The sequence below is a fragment of the Chanodichthys erythropterus genome, chromosome 18 (assembly GCF_024489055.1).
Source record: "Chanodichthys erythropterus isolate Z2021 chromosome 18, ASM2448905v1, whole genome shotgun sequence".
Classification (NCBI taxonomy): domain Eukaryota; kingdom Metazoa; phylum Chordata; class Actinopteri; order Cypriniformes; family Xenocyprididae; genus Chanodichthys; species Chanodichthys erythropterus.
In genome coordinates, this window is record NC_090238.1 from 7,590,892 (window position 1) to 7,606,895 (window position 16,004).

The 16,004-nt window shown below is 35.1% G+C and overlaps 1 protein-coding gene and 1 long non-coding RNA gene across 4 annotated transcripts in view; one reads left to right on the forward strand and one right to left on the reverse strand.

Annotated features, from left to right (window-relative positions):
• Positions 1-593: 593 nt before the first annotated feature.
• runx2a (RUNX family transcription factor 2a) overlaps positions 594-16,004 on the reverse strand; it is a 49,869-nt gene continuing 34,458 nt past the window's right edge. For 2 of the 3 annotated variants that reach the window (XM_067366766.1, XM_067366765.1), the window contains one exon: positions 1,316-6,489. In XM_067366766.1, the coding sequence (XP_067222867.1) occupies positions 5,993-6,489 (497 nt within the window). In that variant the 3' untranslated portion in view covers positions 1,316-5,992. Of the gene's footprint in view, positions 701-1,315; positions 6,490-16,004 lie in introns of those variants that run through there. The other variant, XR_010892495.1, reaches the window with a different exon arrangement.
• On the forward strand, positions 6,946-9,647 carry LOC137006195 (uncharacterized). Its single transcript, XR_010892496.1, has 4 exons — positions 6,946-7,029; positions 7,986-8,138; positions 8,269-8,361; positions 8,976-9,647. It is a non-coding gene; the product is annotated as an uncharacterized lncRNA (long non-coding RNA).

Sequence of the window (16,004 nt, forward strand, 5' to 3'; positions counted from 1 at the left end):
TTTCCATTGCAGCCATATAATACAGGGAACTGTCAAACCAGCAGTGCCTGAGGTTGTTTTTAAATGGAGCTCAGTGAAACAGCAGTGAAAGAAGTTTTTCTTGCTCCCCTTGGTGCTTCCAACAAAAGTTCAAGTTTTCTAGGAAGCACCTGCTCTTGAGGTGTTTTTAATAAAGTCAATCATGATGGCAAGACATTTTATTATTGAAAGCGGTGGAAAGTAAATTTACATTTATAACTTTTATGCACTTGTATAATATTTGGCCTATATTATTAACTCTTTCATGCATATTGTCTCTAGAATAGGACAAATTCAGAAAATCTACAAAAAACTGCACATTTGTGTTTGGGTCATTAACAAATAAAGCTTCAAAAAATGTGTTTTCAAAATTTTTTTTTTTTCAAAACTGATGTCATGCATATTTTTGAGTCATGAACAATGTGTTTAAACAGTTGTTAAATAACATTTCAGAGTGTTTAAATTCATTGTTTGACTGTTTTTATATCAGGCGGTACAACCAAAAAGTTGTGTGTATATACTGTAATTGTACCACCTGACATGGACCAGCTATAGACTATATAAAACAATGGGCGTAGTGTCCGTGGCATCACCCGTAGGCTTCTGAAGAGCATTTTTGAATCCCAAAGTGGGCGGAGTCAGCTGGCAGTCACCGTCTTGGCAGCGCGTCACCCACAGATAACTGAAAAAGGGCAAAGAGGCGGGAAATGGGTGGAGCTAACAGACAGCAGACAAACAACGGCAATCCACCTGTCACTCAAGTGGCCACGCCCCTAATTATGCAGAACTTTAAGGCTTTTTTACTCTGCTGCTAGGATCATTTGGGGTCCTCTGGATGATGCATTATCATGTTTACTATTGTCTATACATGTTTTTTAGTTTTGCCACCCTGACATTTCAGAATATACAAATTGCTCGACATGAGTTTTTCAATTATCTCAACAGCTTTAAAACTACTAATACCTATAACCTTTGTTTATATGTAAGGTTTCAAATCTAAAAAACATGCCACAGTATTTATTTTTTTATTATTAAGACACTTTTAAATAGTTTTCTTAGTCTGTTCATCTGTTCGGATAGTTGCAACACCTGACATTTTGGGGGTTTAAGATGACAAAATACAAAATATGTATCAATTCAAACTATAGAATAAAGTGATATGTCATAAATTTATCAAATTATTTCAAAAGGAAATATTACACTCGGGGACAAAATTATGCATGCCATGTCATTGACCCATTTATCAAACTAATGAAATGAAAAAGTAAACAATGAGTTATAACAAAAAGCCATTTTTATTCTCAAAAGACAAATGATACAATCATCAGAAACGCTCAAAAATCTCACAATATTTTTACTGGATTGTTTGTCCCATACAAACAGGTTAAAGTTTCACAAACAGGACTGCTGAAACTGAAACATCTGTACAGTATGTGCAAGGAAGTTGTTTACAAACAAAGCATTGTGATGAATCAAAATGATGCATATTTCAATAGCATTGTGTTTCCAGGGTCCAGAAACGAAAATAACAAAGCGCAAAATATGTCGCAGAAGCATTTGGTTTTCTTCATATTTAAACTGACCTTGCGTACTGGCAATATAAATGAAATTTGCAAATAGATATTCCAAGGAGAATCCCAAAACTCTCTGAATGTCTGTGATAATGACAAAAAACATATGTAAATGAACTTTCAATGCTTGTTTGAACGTATAGAACAGATAGAAATAGTTTTATGGAAGGAATCTCTGCTAGTTGACCCAGAAGTTGCAAAGGTACTACATAAAAAAGGGTGAATGAAAAACATAGTCTACAGCCCAAAAGCATAGAAATATTTTGGCCCTGTGACATGTTTGATTAAGACAGACCAATGTTGTTCTTGTGTTATCAGGCATGTTGAAGCAATTAAACATGGATTCATAAAAAGTTAACAGTGCAGAGGTTCTTTACATTTGCAGTTACCTGCTTGCAGTTTTTGTAAACATTCTGTAAACATAAACGCTCTCCTCATACCAGAAGACACCACGGTAAAGAAAAGGCAAAATCAAAGGGCAGTTAAGGACAGCAGTGTAAGTGATGTTTTTGTTACTGAACTCAAATAAATGGCGTTTAATACTGTACAGAACAAATAGCTGGGGTGAAAAAGCTTACAGGCTTGTTTTAAGATCATTTTAATTGGGTGAATCTCTCAAAACTGACCAAGAACATGTTCAGGTTACATTTTGTCACAAAAATCAAAGGGAAAAAAGATGACATATTTTGCATGAAGTTTAGGACCATGTTTGGCTTATGTTTAGAATGTTTTGCATTGAGACATTACTTTTAATAATTATTCATTACTGTAACATGAAAAAAAAATGCATATATATATTTTAATTACCATTGTACTGGATTTAACTGATGAATTGATGCTAATGTATGTAATTTATTGTGCCAAAACAGAAAACAGTTAGTCAAAGAAAATGTTTTTCTTAAGTTTCATTGTGTCATTATGCAAAAAAGACTTCATTTTACTTCATGCAAAATATAAGTTCTTGAGTAAAATATTTATTTTTTCTTTATATCTGGCATAGGCTTCATTTGTTGTATATCCCTTTAAAAGAAGAAGTGCTTTGTTCTACACAAAAACAGAAATAAAACAGACAAGTGAGATTTGTTTCAGAAGGGCGCTGCCAGCAGCCTATTAACTTACATATGGACAAACATTCAATCAAGTACCACTTGTTGAATCCAGAAACACGTACATTAATCTTCAAAGATGCCAACTACAAAATGTAAAGAATTACAAATAGAATTGTTTCAAAATTGGTTCTCTTGTCAGTGATAATTTCATCCCATCTCATTATGGTTTGCTGACCAATAAATAAATTCTAGAAATAGAGATGATAAGCATTTCCATTGTGGAATTAAATTTGATTGTATTTTCAGTATAACGTTTGCTTGCAGCCCATCTCATCTTAAACAGTTCATTTCACTGTACTTCTATCAGAGATTTTGTTTTATTCATGTGTTGTCTAAAATGCCAAGTACTTTGATTATATTGTACCTCAAGAACATTAGCACACAGCAAAGAGACATTTCTGAGTGTGATTGTTGTAGTACAGTTTGCATAGTGTTTAACTAACCTACAAAGTGCAGTTAACCATCCAGTTATAGAAGAGAAGGCTGACGATTGTATTGAAACTGGTCGTTCTGCAAGTGCATGCGCAAGATTTGATCATGTCTGTATCTAAAGAAGCAGAGATTTAGGCCACTGCTGCAAGAGTTTGGTCGTTCTTGTAGTCACCAAAAACATTAAATAAAAATTACATCTAAAATAAATTAACTTGCTAAACATTGGATACCAAAATAAAACAAGTGGAGAGTGCAGCACGTCACCTCTCGTAACATATCTTTGTACATTTATTGATTGTTTTTTTTTTTTTTTAATGGATGTTACTCACTCAGATTTACTCAGTCTAAAACATTTCTGGATGTCTTAACGCTTGCTTACTTCATGTTATTAAAATGAAACGTTTCAGACTGAGATATTATTCTGAGAAAAATCCACAAGCATTTGATTGTGGATATAGTCTTACAATGAAATATCCTTCCTTCATTGCTTGCGTACCATTGGATTTTCTTTTTGGTTGCTTTACAATAACAATAATAATAACAAAACATTTAAATTACAAAACGAGTAAATATTTCATTAAGTTATTAATAGATGTCCCAAAAAATAATATTCAAACGTCTTAGATTTTGTCCCTCTAAACACATTGCATAATTTAAAGTTTATATGGCTTATATTGCTTCGCAATCAGTACCGTTTGCTACCATTTCATACATAAATTAAAATAATCAGAGGGAATTAGCCAGTAAGGTTTCAAATAGCTGACTTCTAACACGCATAAATAAAAAAGTTGCTTTCAGTGTTAAGAAATGCTAAATTAGACCGAGTTAGTATAAAAATATTCTGAGCCAATAGTGTGTCTGCATTCCTATTGCAATGAAAGTTTACTCTAAGACAGGTAAAGGGATAGTTCGTCCAAAAATGAATGTTCTGGCAACTTTTACTCTTAAATATTGGTCTGCTCTTTACACAAAGTTACTGAATGTCTTCAGAATAATTAGAATATGTAGCGCACAAGCCGCCTTCTTTTGGTGCTGAAAGCCACATGATCAGCTGTCAAACTTCAAAAACCACATTCAAGAGCATTTTAGAGCTTTACCACCCCGATATGCTTTCATTGCATTTAAATGTGCAGCGTTAACATTGCGCTAAATATGTCATTTTGTGTTCCACAAAAGAAAGGAAGTAAAAACTGCAAAAATTACATCATTTTTTTGCATTTTATCTTATTTTTCAATAAAATATCTAAACTTTCTTAAATCAAGAAACATTTACTTGAGAAGCAAAATGACATAAGATAATATAAAGTTTTATTTACCTGAAAGAACAAAAACAAAACATAAAATTATGTGACTTAATGCTTAAAACAATAACAAATATAAAAGGATGCTATTCGGGTGTGGTTCCCTTGACTTGTGGGGTCCCCCAAAGCTCTATTTTGGCCCCTTTATTGTTTTCTCTGTATATGCTTCATTTAGGCTCTATTTTTGTAAAACATGGCTTGTATTGTCATTGCTATGCAGACAATACTAAACTTTATTTGCCCCTGAAGCACACAAATGACTTAGACTCCCTCTGTGCCTGTCTTTCCGATGTCAAAGCCTGGATGTTGTTAAATTTTATAAATCTAAATGAGAGTAAAACATAGATCACTGTGTTTGGCTTTTCTGAAATCCCAAACATTTCTCATTTAAATTCTGGTGTTTTATCTTCTTCTTCAAAAAAAAAAAATGTAAAAAATGGTAAAAAATTGGGCATATTATTTGATAGTGCACTTAAATTTGAGAGGCAAATAAATTAAGTTGTCAAATCAAGTTTTTACCAACTAAGAGCGCTGGCTAAAGTGAAGACTTTTCTTTCTTTTAAGCACTTTGAAACTGCAATTCATGCTTTTCTTTCTTCTAGAATTGACTATTGTAACTCCCTGTATCTGGTAATAAACAATTCTTCATTATCTAGATTACAAATGGTCCAAAATGCATCTGCAAGACTTTTAACCAGTGTTTGCAAACGCTCCTATTTTAATGTCTTACATTGGCTCCCAGTCTGCTTTAGAATCGATTTAAAGTGCTTCTGCTTTTCTTTTTCTTTTTTTTATGTTTAAATGGCCTCGCCCCCCTCTTACCTTTCTGACTTGTTGTGTGAACACTATCCTGTGAAAACTCTAAGGTTTACCAACCAGAGTTTGGAACAGTTTACCGATCCATATTAGAACAGCACCAACGTTACATATTTTAAAACGTAACTCTTCACTTTAGCCTATGACTTGTGATGTCCTTTGTTGTCTGTTGTTGTTTGTTTTGTTTTTGTATTTATACAAATACATTTATTTTAAATAGTTTTTTTTTTATTGGTTTTGGTGTTTTTATAAGTCTTTTTAGAACATTGTACAGCAAATTGGTAAACTGTGAAAAAAAAAAAGTTATATTTAGGAAACAAAACTTAATACCTTAAGTAATTTCGCTTCTCAAGTAAATGTATGTTTATTTAAGAATGTTTAGATAGTACAACTATTTAAAGTTGAACTAAAAATTGTTTTTTGCAGTGTATGGGTTTAGAACGAGGCAGCATATTTTCATTTCTGAGTGAACTATTCCTTTAAATTCAGTGACTGGCATGTGTTATATCACCGATAGCCGTTGTGGAATGTCAGATGAATCAGACTAATGTCGTAAATTGCCATCTGTATTAAAGAATTAAAAAAAAAAAACATCAGTGTAGTCATAAAATACACTGCAACCATTCAACAATGAGTACCAATGAGTTTGTGCTTCAAATCCGATCATGCTTACATGCAACTATCTCTCGCACTCTGTCTTTAAGGCTAACAGTGCTGCGTTGAGGTCTCGTTCAACCAGACCGTCTCAATAGGGTCGCCAAACGGACTCGTCCATCCTGCCGCTGGAGTTGAGCACAGTGGGCGAGCTGCTGTGGCTGCCGTCCGCCTCGCCTCCGTCCGTCTGATTGGGCAGGTTGGGGTTGATGAGGGTGCTGCCGGTGGACGCGCTAGTGCAAGGCGGCAGCATCCTGGAAGGGGATCGATCTCCACCCGGCACCATTGAGAACTGGTACGACCCGGATGAGGCGCCGTAGTAGAGATAGGGCGTGCTGCTGGTCTGAAAGGGCCCGCTTTGGTTCTGGGTGGAGCCGGGGTACGGCGGAGGCAGGTAGGTGTGGTAGTGGGTGGTGGTGGACATGCCCAGAGACATGCCGGAGGTGACCGGAGTGGGGGTGTAGGTGAACGTCGCAGGATAGTGCATTCTGGGACTGGGGAAACGGCTTTCTGTGAGCGTGGACAGACCAGGAAACTGACGTTCAAACTGCCGCGGGTCTGCCGAGAACGGACTGAGATCCGACGTACCTGGTGGAGAGAAGAGCAGTTTTTCAGTGATATATAATTTGGAAACTGTTTTCTCTCAATGGGGTCCACAAATCTGGGAGCACTAGTGAAAATTTATTAATTGTAATTATTATACTTTTTTTATCATTATAGTGTGCGTTTAATTTAATTTTACTCATTCTTTTTGTACCAGATATTCTTTTATACTCTGATTATAAAAGTATATATTATTATATTATTTTACTTCATTTAACTGATTCACTGTAAAAAGTAATTGCTGAATCTACTTAAGAAAAACTTGTAAAATTAACTAAATTTGGAAAATTTGTTGATTTAACTTGATTAGGCTGTGTAATGTGAACTTTTCGGTGGATGCAATAGTTAAACTAAGTAAATTTAGTACATAGTACTTAAGAATGTTGAGTGTGCTGTACAGGCAACGCAGCCGCGCCCACGCATGCGCATGCACAATGTTGCGGAACACTGGATTTTGAAGACGACGACGTCGACGAAGAAGAAACTTCAGCTTGCCTCGTGATCTGGATGTGGCGGCACAACTAGGTATGCTTATGATTATGGCCTATTTATAAACCAACGTTAAAAAAAATTAAATCGATTTTAATTTGCTCATTGTGTGCAAAGAGTAAAAGACAAAAAGGCACACTGATGCAGGATAGTTTTGTGTCGAATGAGACCGTTTGAGATCAGTGGCTTATTAGCTAGGTGTATATGACATTCTTCTTTCATACGAATACAATCTGAGTTATATTAAAGTTATATTAAAGAAGTACAGGCTAATTCAATCACTATAAATGGCAGTAATAGTTGCTCTGTTTTTGAAGTCTATAAAAATGCATCTGTCCGTCAAATAACGTGCTCCTCGCGGCTCTGGTGTGTTAATAAAGGCCTTCTGAAGCGAATCGATGCGTTTGTGTAAGAAAAATATACATATTTAAAACTTTATCAAGTAAAGCTTTGGCCAACCGCTCTCCGTATTCAATTAAGGGAAAAGTGTTGAAAGTGTCTCTGCCTATCGAAAGACAAACGCGACCAGGTGCGCGCTCGTCATAACGTACGCATCTTGAATTTCGAAAAGGAACTTTCAACTCTTTTCCACAGAAGGCGATCGGCTGGAACTGGAACAATTTTAAATATGGATATTTTTCTTACACAAACGCATTGATTCGCTTCAGAAGGCCTTTATTAACACCCCAGAGCCGCGTTGAGCACGTTATTTGACGGACAGATGCATTTTTTTATGGACTTCAAAACCAGAGCAGCTATTACTATTATAATAATGCTTGGATTAGCCTGGACTTTTGATATAACTCTAATTGAACTCGTTTGAAAGAAGATTGTCATATACACCTAGGATGACTTGAGGGTGAGTAAATCATGGGCTAATTTTCATTTTTGGGTGAACTATCCCTTTAATTCATTCTTGCACTGTTGCACATTTCAGTGAGAAGTGATGGCTTAATATCAGTTTGTCCTATTTATTTATTTATTTTTTTTAGATTCTGGCAGAATTTAATCGTATATCTGGCAAAAACCTGCAAACCGAATTCTTACAGAACTGGACCGATTCACTCAACGTTTCATCGATCTTCAGGGCTAAAGGAGGAGACATTGGCTCCAAACTTGAGCTTCTGCACCAGATTGACAATGATGCAAGTTCCTCAGACACATCACTATTCATTTTCTATAGTAAAAACAATTGTTGCTTTTGCTGTTGTTGTCTGATCTGTGTTTTGTTTGTGTCATGAGTGCTAATAAATATTAATGTTCATAACTTTGCAGAAATCCAACGTCAATGCGAGACGAACAGTCGTTCTTCATGGCCTACCACTCCTCCTCGGAGAAGACCCCACCGATTTTTACAAGACATGCTTTGTAAGTAATTTTTTTCTGTGATGTGATGAGATCTGGCAAGAGTTATTAAGGGGGAATACAGTCAGGACACTGAAACAAAGAATGGTATAGATAAAATAAATAAAGATAAATTAAGAACTCATAAGAAAATAAGACAGAGATGAAAGAGAAACAATTGTAAGAGACAATAGATGGGAGATTGGAAATTTAGATGGGTAGGAAGAATAAAGGAAAGACACAACAGATGAAGTCAGTAAGGAGGCAAGAAAAAATATGTAAATGACAGAAAGGAAGTTAGATAGAATAAAATATCTGATATTTAATTGATTTTAAAATTCAATCATTGATGTTTTTTGATACCTTTTCAAATAACAAATTATCAGATTTAGAATAGGTTTTTTCTATATGTTTTTATTGCTGGCCTTCAGTTTGATTTAATTTCTTTTCTTGCAGTGGTTTGAATGTCATTCCTCCATGCATCCACTGATGTGTCCTGTTTTAAAAGGCCTTTACATTTAGACATAATACAGTGTTGTTAATTTAGTTTTACATTTAAATGCAAGTATGTGCTTTTAAAAGACGTTTTGTGGCTTACATTGACCTAATTTTTTGATATATGCTATTCCTGTTTTTAGGACTGTGATGGCAATGAAGACATGTTCGACACTGCAATCGGTATCATGACAGTGACCTACTCCTTGCATCTTGATGCCACAACAACGGCAATCTTTTTGGAAGGTACAGTGGTTGTGGATAACATTGAAAATGTTCCACAAGCAATGTGTCTGCTCTTTGGGCTAATTTATACTCTAAACTTAGAGCATCCAGCAGCACTGAAGAGCACATTTGATATTCTACAGAGAGTGATTTTGTCCCTTTGCCACAAGTCACTGAAACCTAAAATCCAATCACTAAAAAATCGCCTAATGCAGTAATGTTTTTTCATGGTTAACTATTACTGAGTTGAGTTTGAATAGATATGCCTTTTAAGAAAATCAAATTGTTCAGTGCTAGTGTTTTACAGATACTTGTTTTTCCAAAAAACTGTTTTAGAATAGTTTTATTAGAAGAGAACTGTATTAGAAAATTTGTTCTGTACTAAACTCTGTACCTGTACTTAACAGAATGTTAAGTGTTTGCAAGATTTGCTTTTGACCACTTTGTAAACATGTAAAAGACAAAGAAACATTGCACTTTATTTATTGTAAGTGCAGTATGTACTTTTTTTTCTACATTGTTGTCAGTGGGCCATGTTGACGAGCATACCTTCAGTAATGTCTTTCATATTGTTTTATAGAGCAAATAAACATTCAAGTGTTGTGCATAATCTGTTGTCTTTCTTTGTATTCTCAACTTAGAATTTTAAGTACAGCTTGCTTGAGAAATGTAAGGCAATCAGTTTCCACACATTCTTCTAGTAAAATGAACAAGCAGTCATGTTAAAATAACTGTTTTGTTTGAGTTCTGCTTACAAACCCCAACTTAAATCTGTAAGTTGACTGAACTTTTGAAATTGAGTTACTTTTACTCAAGTTTTATAGTAACCTCTACAAATATACAAGTTAACTCTACAAAGTAGTAGTAAGTAGTATTAAGTCAAAAAGTATGAACTAATTTGCTTGAAAATTTTGAGGCAATCAGTTTCCACAGCTTTTCTAAGTAAAGTCAACTTATTACTTTTTACAGTGTTGTTTCCCTGTAGGAAAAGTGCAGAATCTGAAATATTTTCTTTACATTTTACATTTAATACATTTAATATACATTTATTTCATTTTACATTTAATACATTTTATATATATATATATATATATATATATATATATATATATATATATATATATCCCAGATTTTTGATGTGATGTCAGACTTTTGGACCCCATTGCGTGTAGAATTCAGAAGTCATTTCTGTTTGTTTCTGCAGTTCATGAAATAAATCGGTTCACTAATTTCTTTCTATTTGAGGTACTCATTTTTGTACCATAAATGACAAATTAGTCAAGTCACCTTTGTTTTTCCACCAAGTGCTTTCAAAGCAGCTTTACAGTGATAAACAGGAAAATGATTCAATGATGGAAACAGTTCATTTCGGCTGTTCAGTTCTCATCAAATAGTGTCAGTGCAGCCAAATCAATAATATTGTGGAATATTTATATAATTACATAATTTGATATTTGTAGATTTGTAAAGAAATAGCTCCTTTAAATAAAGAGTTAGCTTCTTTTTGTTAGTAGTTTGTAAAAGGCTAGCTTGACTGTAAATACTTTAAATTATGAGTAACTTTAATCCTGAGTTTCAAAGTAGCTTCACCCACACCAACTGAGACTGAAATGAATAAAGGGACATTGTTAAATCAGACAGAAGAGGGCGCTGTCAAACATAATTTACATAGAACTCAAAGTAACTAGCCTGTCAACACAAAACTCCCCTTTATAAACTGCATTTCTCTTTGCTTCAAAATAATGAAACAGTCATGTGAAAAATAATAGAAGTAAAAATGAAGAGGCTCTCCCAAACAATTTGATTAGAGTGAAAACAATTTTGTCTTTGTTAGTCATTGTTTGAGAAATCCCAAGGCATGAAAGCATCATATCTTTGTAAAATGACACTTCACAGTGCAAGAAAAAAAATTCACATAGGCCAAGTACACTGTAAAGTTTCAGGAGTGACAACCGCATTTAAATATGGGAGTGAATCCTCTAAATTATTGTTCCGTGTTTGTAGAGAACACGACTCACTACTGATATTGTGATTGACCAAAGCCACTTTAAGGCAATCCTAAAAAAGAAAAAGTTTAATACTGCGGTAAGCAGGGAAGGAGACCAGAGCCATTTTTTTTTTTTTTTTTTTTTTAAATGGATGTTACGCCCACAGACTGTTGGCTGAACATTTGATGCATATGGCACACTTATCTGGAAACACTTCAGGAGTTTCAAAGTCATCATCTGGTTGGTTGAATTCTACAGGATATCCGATAGATGTGTGTATCTCTCTTTAACAGTCTGCCTGGAAACAAATGCAGTGAGGCACTGCATATATGTCCCCTATATATCCCCCCTCGTAGAAGAAGAATGTGACAATGAGTGCTTACCAGGATCAAATAAACACTGGATTTTCAAAAGTATGTGAAGTTTGCAGCTCCGTTGTTGCAGTAAACTTGCACAATGTTCTTGAATGAATATTTTATTATTAAATGAACGGCGGTCTGTTATTGTAGGGACATCAACTTTACATTTTCACGCCCCTGAGCCTGACGCGGAACAAAACGATCTGTGATTGGTTGCGTTTAGGCATGTGACGGTATCAAATTTTCATGTTGCGATTAATTGATGAAGCTTTTATCATGGTATACGGTATTATCACGATATTAAAATAAGTTGCAAAACAATTTTTGTCATAGTTTAACATGTTTAAGAACTCTTTTTGTAATAAAACAAAAACAACTCTGACTGAAATTTTCAAACAGATTAAAATGCAAAAGAATTAGGCTATAAAGAACAACAGAGCAACAGCTACATTTGTTACAGAAAGTGATATTTTTTGTTAATGTTAGTTTAGAAACACAACTGATCATTGTTAGTTTTATTTCGGGTCCATTAAATAAGTTATTTTGATTTAAGTAATGTTATTAAATAGAAACTAAGAAATTAACATTAATTAATAATATTAATGCTAAAAAAGTATTTTTATTGTCAGTTTAGTGATAATGAATTAACATGTTAACTAATGAAGCTGTATGTTTTCAAAGTTTTACTAAACAATAACAAATAATCAGAACATTTCTAATCATTAGGGCATGTTGTAGTCCAGATTAAAATATAAAAATGTTTAGGTTTGAAAATAAATATCCTTAAGTCTTCAGTATTTGGTGCTGTGATGAACAACACTAAGATTACAAAAAAATGAATGGCTGTTTGAAGCATTTAAAAAACTTCACTAGCGCAGTTACTTTGTTTGCACGGTTTCCGTGGTAACCGCTGCACGCTACTGTTCCATCAGCGCCCTCTGCTGTCAGAGAGTGAACGCGCACTTTCATTCAGCTCGTCTCCTTCACTGGTTCCGCCATGTGCTTCTCGTGCACATTGGGATTGTTTACATCTGAGCGCGTGTCCTTTTGACGCAAAATACAGCGGTGTTGTGCATTTTATACGATTGATGGGTAAAGTATTCTTAATTGTCTTATAAAAAATTAATAATTGGTAATAAATTATTATTTACGGTATTCTGAGGTGCCCACGATTACAATATCGTGCATATTCATTATCGCGATTTATTGCATTACCGAATATCGGCACAAGTCTAGTTGCGTTACATGTTAGTCAAATGTCTTCTTTGGCAGTCCTTGGCCAATGAAAGCTGCGATAGAGTCCAGACCTTCTGCCGTCAATCTGAAGGGCTGTGCAAGACTAATGGAGGCTTCACTACACTGAATAAACTACTTTTGTGGGGAAAACAGCTCATCATTTAATGAATCGACAACCCATCAGTTAATGTTTGCCATTAAACATTAGTTTTAGATTGACCTAAACAATGCTGTTTTATAAGAGAAGTCATGGACAATTTTGCAGAAGATGATTCAATTTATGGCGCTTCTCATTCATTTCTATGGTATCCTCAAACATTGATTGACTGTTGCAAAATTCAGTCACGTCAAGGCTACAATGTGATTGGTTTTCAAAGCACGTCATCCAATTAGCCATTACGCTTTTTCCAATGCTAGAGCCATGGACTTTCGTATATCCCAATATTAAAACTGTCTGGATTGACCGTGTGGTATCCATAGCAATGTTCTGGTGTTTAGCATGTTTGGTATCCACTATTTTTGACCAAATCAATATAACAGCGAGCAAAGTCCCAAATGTTCTGAAATTTGAAACCCCCTTATACATAGGTGTCATGTTTTGTTTGTTTGTAAGGCTTCTTTGCAGAGCGTGCCCTTGAAGTGTTGCTGTGTTCGCTTATTATAAAAGTTTTTGGGCTTGTTGTTTGAGCTTTGTTCCAGTTTATGGAGTTAATAAAATAGGCAATGGATTTTTCAGTGGAAATCATTGGGATTAATCAGTTTATTATGGCTCGTTATTGTTTGTTTTTTTTAAGCCTTGTACCTCTTTCTTTGTGATTTTTTTTTTTTTTTTTGCACCACACACATACAGAAAAGATATAGCCTATACCCCAACGCAGATTTAAGTACGTTAAAGGGTTAGTTCACCCAAAAATGAAAATAATGTCATTTATTACTCACCCTAATGTTGTTCTACACCCATAAGGCCTTTGTTTATTATCAGAACGCAAATTAACTTATTTTTGATTAAATTCGATAGCTCAGATAATTCGATAACTTCTCAAGATAAATAAAGGTACTCAAAACATATTTAAAACAGTTCATGGGACTACAGTGGTTCAATTTTAATATTATAAAGCGATGAGAAAACTTTTTGTGTGCCAAAAAACAAAATAATGACTTTTGACTAGTGATGGCTGATTTCAAAACACTGCTTCAAATTTTTTGTTATTTTCATTTTTTGGGTGAACTAACCCTTTAACAACAAGTTGTTCAGTTCAGTTCTGTACTCACTGCACAGAATTTTTGCAAATGTCACTAGCTGCATTTTTCAAGAGTTCATTTGGTTGTAGAATGTGGATTCACTCCAGTAAATTACTGAACTGTGTGTGCACAGAACAGGATTAAGCACTAAAAGGTGAACTGACAACTAAAATTAACTGCTGTGTGTATGTGGCCAAAGCGTATCAATTCAGAAAGTTTTGTAACTGCACATTCCATACTGAACAGATTCTCTTTTTAATTACCCTAGCAAAACATAAGCATGAATTAAATGTTTATTTGCAGCCTGAATTACACAATACTTAGGTTGATTCAAGGTCAAGATGAAAGACTAATGCTGCAAAAATGTCACCGGCAGATCAATATGCAAACTAACTGTCAAACGGTGCTGACGTGCTTCTGAAAGGTTTTGAGTTTCACTTTTGTCTGTTTGTTTCTTCACTGAAGGTTGTCCAGGGGTTTGTATGTGAATGCGTCGTGTGCACTCTCGCTCACATGCACAAACACACGCATCCTCGCATTTATATGAATATCAAAGAGAAATGTCGGAATAAACTGGGGGCGCACATGGAAACGCTTAGAGGAAAAAACAGTTTCCACAGGATGCATAATGAGCAGTCTCAGATGTGGTGGCATGTCTGCGATTAGCCAAAGAGAAGGGCCGATCTTCTCTCTTAGAACCACAAGATGTTTTTAAATTATAAACCACTAATGGGCTGTGACTCCCAGAACCCCAGGAGAGAGAATCCCAGAGGAACGTCTTATCATCTCCTCATCTCCACATCTGTCTATTTTTGCACCGTGTATTCATCATGATCTGCTTTTCAAATGGAGCCGCCTGCTAAATTAAAGGGTATAAACAAACAATCCCAAACTCGTCTCCTCTCCTCTTCTCCTTTCCATTCCATTTCCCCTTTCTTTTCTTTTCCTTTCCTTTCAAACAAACAAACCCATTTTCCTTTCCTTTCCTTTCCTTTCCTTTCCTTTCCTTTCCTTTCCTTTCCTTTCCTTTCCTTTCCTTTCCTTTCCTTTCCAAACTAATTTTTTTCTTGTTGTTGCCCTTTTCTTACCATTCTATTTCACCTTTGCTTTCCCATTTCCTCTTATTTCCTTTACTTTAAACAGACCAAAATATTTTCCTTTCTGTTTCCCCTTTCAGTTTCAACTTTCCCATTTCCATTTTTCCTTTTTTCCATTTACTTCAAACTTCTTTTATATTTCCCCTTTCCTGATCTTTCCAATTTTAGTTTTCCATTTCCTTTCCTTTCCTTTCCTTTCCTTTCCTTTCCTTTCCTTTCCTTTCCTTTCCTTTCCTTTCCTTTCCTTTCCTTTCCTTTCCTTTCCTTTCCTTTCCTTTCCTATTTCAAACAAACCAAGATCTTTTCCTTTTAGTTTCCCCCATTTCAGTTTCCCCTTTTCTTTCCTATACTTCAACCAAAATCCTTTTCTTTCAGTTTCTCCCTGCCTTGCCTTTGTATTTCCCCTTTCCTTTCCTTTCCTTTCCTTTCCTTTCCTTTCCTTTCCTTTCCTTTCCTTTCCTTTCCTTTCCTTTCCTTTCCTTTCCTTTCCTTTCCTTTCCTTTCCTTTCCTTTCCATATCTAATCTTTTTTTCTGTCAAACACTCTCTCATCTAATCTAATCTCCTCTCAGCATGTTGCTCAGGTAAAGTACTTTTTTATGACGAAAAATCAGCAGGCCTTTCGCATCAGCGGGCCTGCTGGTTTAGGAGCGGTCGCGTGTCGTCCGTGAGCGCTGCTTTATGAGTGACAGCTAGGCAAACTTTATAGAACATGTGTGGCCAATTATGAACAGATTGTCTCTCCACATTATCAACTCTTGACATTTCAAACCAAACAAAAAAGACACTTCAGGCAGACAGTGCAGAAGAGAGGAGACCCAAGTCACATTTCCAAAACAATGACAAAAATTCACATATACAACCTTCAATCACCATTAAAGTCCCTCTTTGCTGCAGACATTCACGAGAATGAACCCATTATGCTATCAGCTCTTGCCAGACCCTTTTTGGCTAAACTTATTACAACATCAATCACTTTGTATTACAGGGATGGTGTGGTCTTGTAGCTGAAGCTCAAGGCTGGTA